The sequence below is a fragment of the Grampus griseus genome (genome assembly GCF_964374135.1).
Source record: "Grampus griseus genome assembly, chromosome: 13".
NCBI classification, from domain to species: domain Eukaryota; kingdom Metazoa; phylum Chordata; class Mammalia; order Artiodactyla; family Delphinidae; genus Grampus; species Grampus griseus.
The window spans coordinates 39,459,838-39,476,783 of record NC_139007.1 but is presented as its reverse complement, the minus strand read 5'-3'; the positions used below and the strand labels follow the sequence as shown (position 1 = coordinate 39,476,783).

At 38.4% G+C, this 16,946-nt stretch overlaps 1 protein-coding gene across 1 annotated transcript in view; it reads left to right on the top strand.

Moving 5' to 3' along the window:
- Positions 1–10,786, top strand: part of AK9 (adenylate kinase 9) — a 120,922-nt gene extending 110,136 nt beyond the window's left edge. The window contains exons 32-39 of the mRNA XM_082668796.1: positions 901–1,047; positions 1,149–1,369; positions 5,454–5,650; positions 6,731–6,900; positions 7,135–7,233; positions 8,210–8,312; positions 9,680–9,794; positions 10,207–10,786. Of these exons, the coding sequence (XP_082524922.1) occupies positions 901–1,047; positions 1,149–1,369; positions 5,454–5,650; positions 6,731–6,900; positions 7,135–7,233; positions 8,210–8,312; positions 9,680–9,794; positions 10,207–10,409 (1,255 nt within the window). The 3' untranslated portion in view covers positions 10,410–10,786. The remainder of the gene's footprint in view (positions 1–900; positions 1,048–1,148; positions 1,370–5,453; positions 5,651–6,730; positions 6,901–7,134; positions 7,234–8,209; positions 8,313–9,679; positions 9,795–10,206) is intronic.
- The last annotated feature ends 6,160 nt before the right edge of the window (positions 10,787–16,946 follow it).

Sequence of the window (16,946 nt, the reverse complement as noted above, 5' to 3'; positions counted from 1 at the left end):
TCCACACCCAGCCTCCTCACAGAATTTTACTACAAAAGAAAGCTTAGAACACAGTGTTTTCCGTATTTGCTTAATCTCTTACTAAAATACTATTAACTGTGCCAGGACCTTTTTTCTTTTAATTTTAAAACATTTTAATGTACTTCTTAAAATCTTGATTTACAAGACACCTTGTCTTACTGCCACTGACCTTTCAGTACAAAAATTTTACACTATCTGTTTGCTATAAAACTAAACATTAAGATCAGGGTTGGATAATTCTTCCCTTGCTGGCCATTCTTTTATAAGGAATGTCCATTAGTCTATTACTAATTGCTTTACAAACTTGATCTACAATCTTTAAGATAACTCTAAGGGTTAAATATCATTATTTTGCTATTTTTACTGAAAACTGAGGCTCAGAGAGGTCAGACCAGGTTTCAAATCTAAGTCTGTGTGCCTCTGAAGCCTATACTCTTTCCACTGTTTCATGCTAGAATAGTAGCACCAATTAAGTAATACAATGTTCAAGGTATAATATGTATTATCTCTCGAAGTCCGCTAAAACCTAGCTCTATGATGCTAAGTGTATGAATCAGAGCTGTGTCTGTATGTATGCAGCCCTCCTTCTGGCTCTTGGGCTGACTGAGGTTAAAAATATAGAGATAAAGGGAGTTCCCTGATGGCCTAGTGGTTAGGATTCCGGGCTTTCACTGCTGGGGCCCGGGTTCAATCCTCAAGCCACGCAGCCAAAAAAAAAAAAAAAATAGAGAGACAAAGAGGGCAAGGTGACAAGATTAATCAAGTTACATAGGAACAGTACGGGGCTAATCTTAAAGATAGACTGTTTCCGGAAGACAGAAAGGAAGGTCTGAGAGAAAAGACATCTGGAATTTTTATTTTCACGTTTCTCCTTATTAGTGTTGTCATTGATGGATACCCTGTATCTAAATATCAAGTGAGTCTCTTGGAAGCCAGGTCAGTCATCCCCATGGTCATCTTTGAGTTGGATGTGCCTTCCAAAGAGATTTTCAAAAGATTGCTCCTGGAAAAAGAAAAGGAACCAAGGTAATGTATGTGATGAAAACAATGATAAAGGAATAAACTTTACTCAACCAGAAAAAGCAGGTTTTTAACAGCTTTTTCCATTCCTTCTGTTTCTCTATTAGTTTGCCTTATCCATTGCATAACAGCTCACAGATTATAGCTGTCAAGAACTCAAAGTACCGCAAAAATATTGATGAGATTAGGCAATATTATCAAGAACAACATCAGAACTGGTATGTGATTGATGGCTTTCGCAGCAAATGGTGGGTATGGAATGAAGTCATTAAGAAGGTTAAAATGGTGAATAAACACATACAGATATACCTGGGAAGAATAAAAGCAGGTAAGAAAACGTGTAACTCTGAAAACACAATAAAATGTGAATTTGAAGTCTATGCATGCCTAACTCATGTTACCATAATTCATTCAATGTGAACATTTGTTCCCATGACCTTAATCAGTATTTTAAATACATAGTATTTTCCAATTATGTGGGCATGTATATTTGTTCTAATAAATGACTGCCTCTACTCAAGCTATCAGCTTAGCTCTCCAGCTAAGTCTCTAGGCGCTAACTAGTTCTAAGTTCAATGGCAGGGAGGATTATCAATTAACATAGCCCGCAAGCCAACTAGAGGATGTATGGGGCAGCTATCATTTATTCAATGTCTATGTGAACCTATCACCTAAAAACAAGACATGGTTTCTCACTAGAAGAGTTTATGGTGTTTGGAAAGCCATGTAAGAAGCTAGTTTCAAGAATGGTAGTTATACGAGGGCAGGGGTCTGTGGAGTGACACTTGGCAAAATTTTGTTTAGGAATCTAGAATTAGTTATTTTTACTATTTACTATGAAATTATAGTAGTATGTAAATGTTGATTCTATTAAAAATTTAATTTGAACATAGAATGTTTTTAATCTATATTTGGAATCCATGAAAGAAAATGTTTGATTATATATTCCTAGAAGTTTCTTGATTTTTCTCCCCAAATACACAAAATAGAAGGGCAGTTATCTATATCTCATATCTCTAAAAAGAGTGATGATGCCAAAGAATTTGTCTGGAGGGGTTTCACAGACATCTGGTTAATGACTTTGTTTAACTTTGGAAAATACGGAGAAGGTATAAGGAGGTATGAGGGAGCAACATGACACAGAGAACCTTATACAAGGAAAAATGCAGTGAGGAGTCTGATAATAATGGCTTCATTGAATCTTGATTTGCTTCATTATTTGGGCATCACCAGCATCTCTGGTTCCTGTTTGTCTGCAGACTGGGAATTTGTTTTCACCTGAGGATTACAAGGGATGAAGATAAGAGTGCAAGGGAAGAGAGAACTGAGTTTTAGAAACCTACTCCCAATAAGTTTTGGATAGCATCACACTAGTAGAACATTCCACAGCAGGCTTTGAAAGCAAAACTTGTGCCTCATTCATCTTTCTGTTACCCTACTTCACCTTTCCTGCCTCAGATTGGGTTGCCTGAAAACAGACTCATGATGAAAAGTTGCGTGCAGAAGCTTTATCAGGAAGTACTCTCAGGAGTCAAGTTGCCAGATTAAGCAAATAAAAATACAGGATGCCCAGTTAAATTTAAATTTCAGATAAATGACAAGTAATTTTTTAGTCTAGTTATTTACCAAATGTATGGGACATATTTATACTAAAAACTGTTCGTTGTTTATCTGAAATGCAAACTTCAGTGGGCATCCTGTATTTTATGTCAACTCTAATTAGGAGATAAACCTGTGGGGAAGTGAGGCTAATAGAACCGAGCAGAGGGAGAAACTAACCTGCAGTGTGGTGGAAACAGAAGCCTCCCTGGATGCTATAGGGAAGCACTAGAGCTAGGATGGACCTTCAAAATTTCCCACACTGGGGGGAGAGGCCAGGCTTTATATCCTCCCATTGGCTTGTCATTGACCAAAGGTCACTCCAGGAGGGGGTGTAACCTGTAACAGAGGGGCCATTCCCAGTGCAGCTGTGATCCGTTAGCACAGATATTTCCAGCAGCTGGGGGATGGGTGCATCAGCCCTGAAGAGAGGGGTGCGGATGGGGCACCACAGTATCCACTACATTATTCCAGATATACTTGCCTCTGCCTTGAGTAGTTTAATCTAATTGAAGCTGCCCTCTTGCTTTCCTGCTTTAACATCTACCTGATAATCTATACCTGATTGTTTGAATTTAGTTTTGATTTTTTTTTTAATATTCTCCACTTGCTTTGTATGTTATTCAAATAACCCTCCCCTGTCAGGGGGCCAGTTTATTCTCACTAATGAGATGGAGCAAGGTCAGGGCTAGAAAACTAAAGAGATTCCTCCTCATTCTGCCACATTCCAGAAAAGGATATATAGACATTGCCACATGTCATCAAGACTATCCCAAGAATCAGAAAAAGAGATACTTGAGTGTCTTTTAGGACTTAAAGTGATTTGAGACTAAATTACCCTGTCACTAAACCTGTCAGGATTGGTGAGGTCAGCACATCTGAGCTAAAGAGCAACATACAAGTGTAAAACTATGTAGTACCATATAGTATAATATTATAGCACTATATAATACTATATACTTTAACAACACTATTATTATACCATAGTACTGTGCGTTATAATACTTTAGAATAATATTACACCAGTGTAGTATTATAGTGTAATATTCTTTTTAGGAAAGGATGGTTGGGGCTTCTTAGCCTTTTCGTTTGTATCATAAACAATGGATGGAATAGTGGATTTGTTTGTCTATTGCTTCATAACAAATTATTCCGAAACTTAGCAGCTTAAAACAACACACACACACAGTCACTCACAGTTTCTGTGGGGCAGGAATCCAGGCGCAGCTTAACTGGGTCCTCTGCTTCAGGGTCTCTCACAAGGCTACAGTCAAGGTGTGGGCCAGGATTAAGATCTCACCTGAGGGCCCTAATGGGAAAGAATCCACTATCATACCCATTCATATATTGCTGACAAGATTTCGTTCCTTGAAGGCTGTTGGACTGAGGGCCTCAGTTTCTTGCCAGCTGTTTGGCCGGGGGCCACCTTCAGTTCCTTGCCATATGGACCTTTCCAACATGGCAGCTTGCTATACCAAGTGAACAAGATAAGGCAAGAAAGAATGCCAACAGGACAGAAACCATAGTCTCATGTACCTGTTTTAGTTTCCCAAGGCTTCTGTAGCAAATTACCACACACTGGGTGACTTAAACAACAGAAATGTATTCTCTCACAGTTCTGGAGGCCAGAAGCCCCAAATCAAGGCATTGGCAGGGCTGTCCTCACTCTGAAGGCTCAAGGGGAGTATCTGTTTCATTTCTTTCTCTTAGCTTCCAGTGTTGCCAGCGATCCTCTGCATTCTTTGGCTTATAGACACATCACTCCAATCCTAAGGATTACTTTTATGTTTACACTGTCACATAACAAATTAATCCATGATTTATTCTTCATAATTTTAGTGTTAGTGTAAGACCTTCCTTGGCATAATAAAAAAAAAAAGTGAAAGTTTTCACTGGTGAAAAGGACCATTAACAAAATATATTGGGATCAAAATTTACTCATTATAATTAAGATGTATAAAAAAGTAATTTTATTTTCTGTAACATCTCATATTGTTTTGGAGTCCCCATTCTAGTGGAATACTAGAGAGAAAACTCTTAAACTTGTCCATTGAATGAATTTGGGGGCTTTTTTTTTTTTTTAAATAGAGTTGTTAGGGTAAACCTAGTTACTTTTGGGAAAATGTTTCTTCCCCTGTCTTGGGAGCCGTCAAGGCACAGGGAGAGGTTTGTGTCAGTAACATCATGTCAACAAACTGTTTTCACTTCCTGAAATCTATCCCATAGAAAAAATTTAAATATGTAGCAAATTGATGTGTGTGTGTAAGTGGCTATGTATTTATACATGTACATATATGTGTGTGTATATACATATATATTGTTTATAACATATAGATAGTTTATAATAGCTAAGAATTAAAAACAACCAAAACATTTATCAACAGATAATTGGTTGAGTAAACTATATGTACATTTATACAGTGGAATACTGTGCATAAATTAAAAGGAATTAGGTAAATCATATAAACTGATATGGAAAGGTGTCAAAGGCCATGACTAACTGATAAAAGCAAGTTGCAGAATAATGTTTACAGTATAGTGGCACAAGCATCTTATATGCAAAAAATATATATATGTGTATATGCAAATGTATAAAAAAATCTGAAAAAGATACAAACTCAACAGTGATTACCTCTCAGAAGGGATTTTGGATTGAGAGGATGGAGGTGTGAAGAGAAGTTTTTACTTTTTACTCTGTGGAATTTTACAATGTGTACTCCTTTGTATAGTACTAGCATAATTGAAATTATTTTCATTTTGAAAATGATTGTGTTTTCTCTGAAAAAAAATAATAGTTAATCTGTTAATAACAGGAAAAGCCGCCTGCATTGACAAGTTATGTATCTCACCTGAAGAACTGATTTCTCGCCTGGGCGAATTTGGACAGTTCTGCCCTGTCAGCCTGGCAGAATCACATGAATTAGTTGATTGCTCTTTAACTGATTCCTTGGAATTTGCAGCAGAGTTCAGAGGGCACTATTATAAAATGAGTTCTCAGGAGAAGTTGAATGTAAGTTTGTTCCTAACTCCAAATATTTACCAGGGAAAGAAAATACCGGTCTCAGAATTCACCAAACAGGAAGGGGTGGGCACAGCTGGGAACACCCAGGAATTGGGGACCAGGAGACCCAATTTTGGAAACTGTGACCCTGGATTCAATGAGGCAACTCAGAGTCCAGTCCTAAGACTGCATCCCAAGACATATTTTGGCACAAAGCAGAAGTTCAGGGTCAGTGATGGACCCTCCACCTGGGTCAGCTTAACAGGTAGGGAGACCCAAGGGTGAGCCCGCCTGTGAAGGGGATGCTGAGCATCTGGGTGGGGATTCCATTCAAAGGGTGCAGAAGGGAAGTCAAGAGTCAGTAGAAATGAAGTAAGACCGACGTATGTCTCCTGTGCTTTCAACTTTTTTCTATCACTTTAATTTCCTGTGTACCATATATTGCTATTTAATGCAACAGAATACAGACTTGTTCTGATATTATAATGACCATAATTTGGTGATATAAAAAGGTTGTAGTTGAAAACTAATCAGGTGCCTCTGAACATTTTATTTTCCTCTGAAGAATTTGAATTTTTTATCACTTTAAGAAAAAGACATTTATTTCTTCCTGCTTATTTAAATGATAATCACAGAATTTTAAAACTGGAAATGACATTAGAGGTCATGTACCTGGTCTGCTCCCTTCATTTTAGAGTGATAACTGAAGCTGGAGAAGCTAATTCACCTGCCAAAGGGCACCCACCTAGTTAGTTATACTGTAGGACAGGAAGACTATGCACTCCAGTGCCTGGGACATAGTAAGAGCTCAACAAATGTTTTCTGTATAAGTAGATGAGTGAGTGAGTGAGTGAGTGAGTGAGTGAGTGAAAGTAGGAGAGACCTTACCTGAAATCACTTGCAAGTATTACTATAAGGCACTTGCAGTCAGGGAAGGAGCTATAGTAGCGCAGAAAGCAGCTCTCAGATGGTTTGAAGGACGAACATTGCTACTGAAAATGGGGACAGTAGCAAGAGAGCCTCAGTGGATTCTCATTGGCATAGTATTCCTGTCTCAAGCGGTCACGTTGCTGTAATCTTTTCTTATAGAGATTTTTGGAGAACCCCGAATTATACGTGCCTCCATTAGCACCTCATCCTCTCCCGTCTGCCGACATGATGCCCAAAAGGCTGACACTGTCGGAGCTGAAGAGCCGGTTCCCTAAGTGTGCCGAGCTCCAGGGCTACTGTCCAGTGACCTATCAGGATGGCAAACAAAGGCAAGTCCTTGCCCTCGTGCAAGTACAGGATGACAGCTCTACTCGGAATAAGTGGTCCATATAACAGTCTTAACATTTTGATCAAAAGGTCACTATTGCTTAACTGGAAAATGTTCTATTTCTTCCTTGAGTGGCAAAGATAGAAAAATAAAATATTTTGACACTTTATTTATACAGTACTGCATATTAATTATACAATACATAGTTGTTTTTGTTTGTTCCTTTGTCTTTCAGATACGAAGCCCTAGTACCTGGTAGCATTCACTATGCTTTAGAATATCGTGATCGTATATATATCTGTGAGAGTAGAGAAAAACTTGAGAAATTTTTGAGGTGAGACCATTCACTAAGTCACAAACATTTACTGAATATCTATGTTAACTGCATCATGCTGGGATAGATACATATGTGAGTGCACACACACACACACGTGCATATATACATACACATAGCTGAAGGGGCAGCAGTTACTTACCTACTGCCACACATTTCTGTTTTTCACAAGTAGCTGGAAACCAAATTTCTTCTTACATTTACCTGATTTTTAAACTTTTGTGACTGATTCTGTTTTTTAAAAATTACAGTGTGGATCAAATCACATCTGCAGATAGAATTTGTGCAGTAGTTTGTGACCTCTAGTGAAGATCAATGTTTGAAGAAATTTAACAGTAAAAAGAGAAAAGACATTAATTGCTGGAAAGGATATAGGACTGAAGGAGTGAAGGAGTGAAAAAAGGATTTTCTTTTTTCTTCAATGGGAAAGGTACGAGCATGTTAAAATGCAGGTGCCTGGGAAGGATCCAGTAAAGAAGGAAATGCCAAAGGTGGGAGAGAGAGAGAAATTGCTATTTAAGATTTCTGGAGAGAGGGTGGAACAGGGCTGCAAAGAATGTGTGGAGACTGATCTTAGCTGGGAGGTAAGCTCCAGTGTGGAGAAAGGAGCCTATGTGTGGCTCTGCTTGTGGTGAGCAGTTGAGGAAGTTTCATTCTGATGCTTCTCCTTGGATAGCCTGGCCCCCATGTGGGGGTTACTGGGAGGGTTAGAAATGTGAGGGCAATAAAGGAAGCTTTATATAGTTGCTGTGAAAAATAAGAACACTGAGGAGAGCTGAGCAGGGCTAGGGACCCAGGCGAAGCTGGCCGTCATGAATTTCTAGGAGCCCCAGTCTTCCCACTTGTATCATTTTCTCCACCGGAGAAAAACAGGCAATGAACATTATCTTTCAGCTGTCTCTTGTGTGTCCACCTTCCTGTGTACACACAATGAGCACATCTGTGGGCATCTGTCTAATGGATTTTGTGTTCTTAGGTCACCACTGAAATACTGGGATCAGAAGCTTCCTTACAAACTTCCCCCGTTAAAGGAACCGATGTATCTCACTAGTCTGCCTTTGCCTGGATATCTCGAACAGGTTCACTTACATGAGTTTCTATGCATAGATTTTAGAAGACTACAGCAATCTCTTCTTTAACAATAATTTTTATTTTGGTAACAATGAAATTCTAGGCAGAGTTTCCTGATTTTAAGCTGCAAATCCACTTTTTTTTTTTTTTTTGGTGGTACGCGGGCCTCTCACTGTTGTGGCCTCTCCCGCTGCGGAGCACAGGCTCCGGACGCGCAGGCTCAGCGGCCATGGCTCACGGGCCCAGCTGCTCCGCGGCATGTGGGATCTTCCCAGACTGGGGCACGAACCCGTGTCCCCTGCATCGGCAGGCGGACTCTCAACCACTGCGCCACCAGGGAAGCCCTGCAAATCCACTTTCAACCTATTTTGGTTTTGAGTGGTTATGAAAATAAAATGTGAGAAAAGCCCCTGTTTCCATAGCTAATTCCCAAATACCTGCACTACAGTGAAAAAAGAGTAAGATAATTATTTACATCTGACTTGTAGTTTGTTTCTTATTTTGAATTTCAGTGTCTGTAAAACTTTTTCTTAATTTGAAATGTGTAAATTCAGTCTCTAAGAGGTTTTTTTCCCCTGCTCAAAAGAGTTGAGTTGAGGTGTCACCACAACTGAACCACCAAACACATACTTTGCTCAAAATCTGGATGAAGCTATCTACTCAATCACATCTTATTTCTCTAGATATACCTCTTTCTGAATATAGTCAAATTTATCAGTAGCCAAACACTATTTTAAAGAGTTTTAAAAAATTTTTTTCTATAAAACAGTTGCCTACGGCACAATTTCATACCTTTCTTACAAATTCCTAATCCTAACTTTGCTTTTTTTCAGCTCCCCTAGATGGTTAGCTTTCAATCTAGTTTAATATCAAAAGGCAAGATGACACTCACCCAGAAAAGGGTGTTCTCTTCTTTTCCTGCTTGGGGCTCCAGAATCTCGACTGCAGTGATAACTGTGGTCTCTGGAATTCCTGGTCAGGTGGCCCAGGGTCCTGAGGGTGGGAGGCAAGCTGGCCAGTTCTGAGCAATGGAAGCAGAGATGGGCCAAGACAACTCAAAGCCCAGTGTCCCCTCCTTTCTTTTTTAACTTTTTGTTATGGAAAATGCCAAACATATAAAAATAGAACTGTGTAATGAAATCCACGTATCCATCACCTAGCTGGCGCTAAGCCACTCTGTAGTTTTTATTTTTCCTTATCAAATGTATTTTGTGTTTCTGTCCTGCTGGCTAAGAGCTCATTTAACTATCTTTGTAAGCTCCATCCTCAACCCCAGGAGGCTGTCTGAGGCAAAGAATAACTAACCTCTTTATCTATTTGCCACAAGAAAATAAAACAAACTCAAATATACACATAATCCGTTCCCTACCTGCAGGGTATCGCAACTGCTCTAATTAAAGCCATGAATGCAGCAGGATGCTTAAAGCCCAAATTCCCCTTCTTAAGTGTACAGAGATCTGCGCTACTCTATATAGCATTTCATCTAAAAGGTATGTCTTTTATTTATTTTTTGCTAGAAATGATATGCTACTCAGAACTAATTTAATATTAATTGTAGTATAATGTAATAAATAGGATTGTTGAGTTGGGTTGGTCACTTGCATGGGGTGTGTGCGGTGTTGGTAGCAAATATTTTAGCAAAAATATCAAAACTGAGTTTCTAGTTTTTAAAGCAGGGGCTACGAGTAACCTAATCAGCACTCAATAATCCATTCCATATAGGAAGGTGAATAGAGACAATTATGATCTAAAATAGAATAATCCCCAAATCTTATTTGGGATTTGGATATCTTCTTGGCCATAGCTGTGCAACTCAATCACACACGAAGTTCTCCTTCTCTTTAATATAATGACTCACTAACCTAACAAAAAACATTCACAGTCCTGTGAAATTTTCTACAGCCTTTAATCCCAAAGGTTCTGAGTACACAAGAAAAAAATATAAGAAGAAGATGGAGCAGTTTATGGAGAGATGTGAACTCATTACATACCTGGGTGCCAAGATGACCAGAAAATACAAGGAACCTCAGTTTAGACCCATTGACTTCGATCATAAATTACAGACCTTTCTCTCTCTTAGAAATATAGACCCAGTCAATGGATAGAATGCTTGGGTAACTGCACCCAGAATCTTAAGAGTTACCTGAAAGGGATAAAAAGCAAATAGATTGAAAATCTGGCCCTCCCTGACGTACTTTTCCCTCCTGAGTGATACAACACGGCTGCGAGACTTCAAATGAATTCAGACCTCTGCCAGCCAGGAAGGAGTGCTCTTCTGTAAGCCTACGTTTTCATATAATTGTAAAGTTTATTGCTCTTTGCCTGAACTTTGAGGTTTTAACAAAAGTTATTCCATTTAGAATTCCATTTAGAATATTTAGGTAACTTATTTTACTTAATGAATCTACTGTTCATTTTCCTTTTTAATATTTTCAGCAGAAAAGTCAGTCTCTGTTAAATGTAAAGTCATTTATGCAGTAAATGTTAGAAAGCTTCAAGAAACAAAATTAACATGGATATAAATAAAATAGAAATATTGGTTACACTTTTAACATAGGGAGTTGTTGGTAAACTTCGTGAACCTAAAGATACTTTATCATTTTCCCAACAAAATAAATGGATTTTGAGGTAACTAAATGGCTGCTGCTTTACTTGATACATTATTCTGTAGTTAGAAATCTCCTGGATATTTGAGAAGGATGAAATCTGGAGTCTTTTCACATGACATTATCAAGAAGTATATGCTAGAGGAAAATTACTAAATTGAATTTGAATGAGATTTTAAAAATAAGATTATCAGTTTTTCAGCAGGACTATAAGAAATCTAGCATGTGAAATAGCAAGATTGTCTCTTTAAAAAAATGAAAGGTACAACCATTATCTTATTTAACCTTGGGTAAATCTCAGTTTCGACGAGGCTTTGTTTCTTAAACTCTAAAATGAATGATTTAGCTCTTTTTTCCCACCGTTATTGAGGTGTAATTGACAAATAAAATTATACATATTTAAACTTTACCACGTGATGATTTTGATATAGGTATACCTTGTGAAATATTTACCACAATCAAGTTAATTAATGCATCTATCACCTCACATCGTTACTTTGTGTGTGTGTCTGTGTAGTAAGAATGCTTAAGAATCACTGTTAGCAAATTTCAAGTATCATGACAATATTATTAACTACAGTTACCATGCTGTACATTAGATCCTCAGAATTTATTCATCTTATACCTGAAAGTTTGTACCCTTTGATCAATATCTCCTATCTATTTCTCCCCTCCCCTCAACCCTTAGCAACCACTCTTCCACTCTCTGCTTCTATGAGTATGACCTTTTTTTTTTTTTTTTTAGATTCCACATATAAATGATACCATACAGTATTTGTCTTTCTCTGTCTGGCTTATTTCACTTAGCGTAATGCCCTTCAGATTCATTCACGTTGTCTCCGATACCTACAATTTCAACAACGTTAATTAAAAACTAGAAGCCTGTTTTATATATTTTTATATGATATATTTAATAATAAAACAAGTTTTAAACAAAAACTAGAAGCCTATTGTCAAAGTTAGGATAAACCCCAAAAGTCTTTGAAGAGTTACTGATATACCCATAGATGAATCATTATTTTTTCAGGAGACTGGGAGCTGTCAGTAGCTGCCAGGTTTTACCAGCAACGTAAGGCACCACTCACTCTTCTCTTCACAGTTCTTAGTACTGCTAATTTACCATCTTCCCACAGTGTTCTTAACGTGTCCACAGGCCTCCTCAGCCATTGTGTTTTCTTCTATGGGTATACGAAGTTTCCTTTAGCAATTAAACCCAAACTTTATTGCTTCAGCTCCCTCACCTTTATGAAGGGCAGTAGTCATGCAAAGTACCCCCAGGAATCTCTTGAGAGGTAGGGAGTATCTCACAGGCTCCAGAGCAAGTCCACACCCACTGGATATCTGCCATCTTCTGGGGACCTTGTTCTATAATATGGCTTCACTCTGAGAACTGTACAAACCCAAGGGAGTGAGAAATCTCACAGCTCATCCATCATTGTTCTGGAGCTGCTGAGTTCTGCACAGAAGTGGGATGAATGCTCCCTCTCTCCTAAGGAGGGAGAAACTTAATCCCTGAGCTGAGCAAGGGACCAAATGCCATGTGTTTCTCCCTTTTCATCCCTGTCTCCACAGAGTGTCTTCCTTCAAGTAAATCTATTTAATAGAGTGTAGCAGGTAGGAGCATTGGGTAGGGAGTGGGGAATCAAATTTCCAGAGCAGCTTATAGCTCTGGACATTCCAGGTCCCTAACACTCGCATGCAAATTACAGTTCATTACATGTAGAACTCTATTTAGAATAACCACAGACAGGGCTACCATTCCAGGCTGTTTGCTGTGTGCTACTGGCTTTACATACAGTACCTTATTAAATTCTCACACATTGTATTAATACACACGAGAAGAGTTTCTTACCCAAGATCACATAAGTAGTAGAATCCAGATTCAGACCCTGATCAGACTGACTCCAGAGCCTCGCTCTTCCTTTACTACCTCCTACACTGTAAGTCCATCTCGGAAACCACCATAACCGTGGCAGTATTCCTAGGGCATTTCATTGGCCAGAGCCCTTTGGGCACTCGTGCAGGCATGTGCGTGTGCGTGTGCGTGTACTTTAGAATATAAAAATATTACAGAAGACACAGGAAAATTTTTTCTGTTGAACCCAAGACTCCCTAGCCCCACCCCCTACATGCATTCACACCCCACCTGTAATGGTTGCAAGTTGTGTTTTCTTTAGCAAGTTAGGTCAAGAGCTCTGTGTCCCTAGGAAGGGAGAATGACATTTCTCCAATGAGAAAGGAGAACATGCATCATTTAAAAACCTGTTATTAAAATCTTTTGTTTAGAAATTATGCTTGCATATTATTATAAATAATCCATCAACTGGTGTCCTGAATACGATGAAAGAATATTCTGACTGGGTGTCCAGGGACCCTGAATGTCTTCGCTGAGTGAAGCAGTAAGAGGGTGAGTGGCCAGCCCTCGGTGCTCACTGGGGCTCATTACCCCCACGCTCAAGGCTGCCACCCGACCACTTCAGGAAGAGGCTGAGGCAATGCCCATCCAAGGGTCAGGGAGAGTGCTCAACCAGCCTGTGCCTCTTTCATAGCTTGTTTAGATGTCATATTTACTACAACTAAAAGAACATATAATTTCACCCAGGAAGGAGAGGTAGTGCCCATTTGACAGACCCTAAGACAAAAAGTAATATAATTACAGTCAGTGAAATACGGAAAAGTAGGCAAAGGATTTTGCACTTCCTTTCCAATTAACACTCAGATACATCAAGTGGATATACTATATCTGACCATTCCTATTGCTAGACTATGTACGGTTGTACTATATTTTAAAATGCTGTAATGAAACTTCCTTCACCATATTTGGGATTATTAGCCTGATATAAATTCTGGGAAACAAAAGTACAAGGTGAAAGGATATGAATTTAAAAAAACTAAGATGATGATGCTAAATGATAGTGATGAAAGTGGTGCTCTTGGGCACTCCTGGGAACACTGTGAATTGCTATTTGGAAGGCGGCTTAGTAACAGGAATTGAGACCCATAAGAATAAATGGGCGGAAAGCAGAACCTTGTTACTTTAACTTGAATTAATAGTGATATTGAACATTATTACATATGTTGGTCATCAGTTGCATTTCTTCTTTTGTGAATTATTTTTTCATGCCCTTTGCTCTTACTCACTGGGTATTTTTAAATTGTTTTGCATGAATTCTTTATGTAACATACACAGTAAATAAGTCCTATTTTTTAGGTATCAAAGTAAGAGCTGTTCATCCTCCTCTTACGATATTGAATACTTTTCTAAGCTCTGGAAGTTCTTCTATCTTCAGAGATTTAATAAATATTCTATTTCGTTTTCTTCGTGTGTGTGTGTGTGTGTGTGTGTGTGTGTGTGTGTGTGTGTTTATATTTAATTCTTTAAGGCACCAAGAATTAATTTCAGGATATGTTGTGAGCTGTGGTTTTAAATTCTTCAAAACTCAAAGTAATAAATACTATGGTTTTTCAAAAACATTTTCAGTTTTATTATATATTTCATTTTATTCTCAGTGCATTTATTAAAAGTTTTCATAAATTCATTGGTGAAGGAGAAGGAGTTCAAGAACAGGGAAAAAAATGAGAGATATATTTTATATAGGTATGCCTCAGTCTCACTGTGGGTGATTTTTTTTGTTTTATCTTTTTTGGTCTTTGTGTTTTGCTTTTACAAATGAAGGCCTGAGTAGAGGTATATCTGCAAAGCCTGAGGTCCCTTAATTATGGGTGGTTCTGGGAATAATACTTAGAAGGGTAACATCTAAATTAAATGGACCTTTCAAAATTGATATTCTAACCAGGAGGTGAAAGTCACTCCAAGGCTTAAGGAACACATACATTCCCCAAACCTGTGAGCCAGGCATGTTGAAAACTGCTTAGCGTATACAGGCATGTGCATATTTACAAGGAACTCTCCCAGACTAGGGTAAGAGATCAAAATACAAACAGATACACACCACCCCTGTGTACAGGAGATATGGAGCCTAGAAACTGGAGCACTACTGAATTCGTGCTATAAAATCCCCATAAAGTGCTTTATAGTCCCTAGAAAATGCCCCATTGGCATTGAACATTGTCAGTTGCCTTTCTGTTCCCTTCAAATCCCTTTCAGTCATAATGAGCCTTGGACTATAGTTTCTTCCAGCTACAGTTACCAGTCAACTATCATAGCCTACAAAGATGTTTTCTGATGCCCTTCGTAATGGCAAAGGACTTTCACCAACTTTCAATTGCCAGCTGATCATGGCCCTCTCCTTCCTTCAAACTCCCGCCAAGTTCTCCATTGACTCAATCCACCCAGAAGCCAGTATGTGCTGGGCTCTGCTGATGAAGTCCTTGCAACCTCCCAGGGCCAAAGATGGAGACAAGGGTGGACAATGGATTTGGTGGAGAAAGAGAAAAACTCCCTCTTTATCTGTAAGTGATTTTACTTACAACAATTTATAGGCTATACCCTGATAACTCAAATATTAATATCTCAAATTCTTTTCTCACCTCTGAACTCCAGACTCTTATCTATAATTGCCTACTGTGTATCTTTACTTGGTTATCTAGTTGACATCTCAAATTCAATATGTCCACCCCATATTTGTTATCCACCCAACTTTTCTTCCTCCAGTTTTCCACCAGATCAGTTAATGGTAATACCGTATACTCAGTTGATTTGGCCTCATACCTAGGGATTAACCTTGATCACATTCTTTCCCTCACTCCCACATCCACTCTCTCAACAAGCCCTGTCAAAGAGAACTACCTCCAAAATATACCATGAGTCTGGACTTTTCTCATGTTTTGCACTGATTTCATCTAGTCTCTATACCTCTACTCATGTCCCTCTAGGATCTACTTTTCATCTAGTACCTGGATACTCTTAAAATACATAAATCAGGTTCATCAGTCCCATTTTAGAATCTTCCAATGGCCCCCTATCTCAGTTAAAATAAAATCAAAATTCCTTACTCTTGGTATATGTTAATTTTATGTGTCAATTTGGAGGGTGTTTTGGATGAGATTAAAATGTAAACCAATGACCTCTGAGTAAGCAGATTGCCCTCCATAATGTCAGTGGGTCTTATGTAATCAGTTGAAGATGTGCATAGAACAAAAATACCAGCCTCCTGAAGCAAAAGAGAATCTTCTAGCAGCATGCCTTCAGACTTCATCTATACCATCAGCTCTTCTGGGTCTTGAGCCTGCTGGCCTAGACTGCAGATTTAAGACTTCCCAGCCCCCATAATCATATAAGCTAATTTCTTATAATAAATCTAAATCTCTATATATCCTATTGGTTCTGTTTCTCTGGATAACTCTGACTAATACAGCATAAAAGGCCTTGTAAGGGCCCTGCCTAACTTTTCAACATATTCTCCAATTCTTTTTTTATCTGTTCCTTCCTTCTTTTGTATTGACTAAGGACTTTTTAATTCCGTTTTCTCCTCTAAGCGTTTTGAAGTGCCTGCATTCTATTTATATACATTGAGTGGTTACCACTATTCTTAACATGAATACTTACTCTAAAGGCAATCAATACCTCTATCCTTAAAACACTTAATACCAATCACCAGCTCCCATCTTAAATGCTATTTTTATTCAATATTTTAGATCTAGTCTACTTGTTTGCGATCCAAATTAGGCATTTTCTTTTCATAATCAGTGTTTGTTTAGATTTTTCATTTTTCGTCTCTCACCATTCCATCTTACAACTCAGACTTTCCTCCTAGCATTATTTTCCTTCCTAGGGTAGGGTTTGTTGACAGTCAGTGATTTCAGTTTTTGTTTGTCCAAAGAAACAAATTTTTTTTTTGGCTGCATTGCGTGGCTTGTGGGATCTTAGTTTCCCAACCAGGGATTGAACCTGGGCCCTCGAAAGTGAAAGCACCAAGTCCTAACCACTGGACCACCAGGGACTTTCCCTCCAAAATTGTTTTCATTTTTCCCTTGTTCCTTATGATAATTTTATGGTATACGAAATAGAAGTAGACAATCTGAATAGGCCTATATTGATAATGAAACTTAATAAATAATAACCTTCCAAAATAG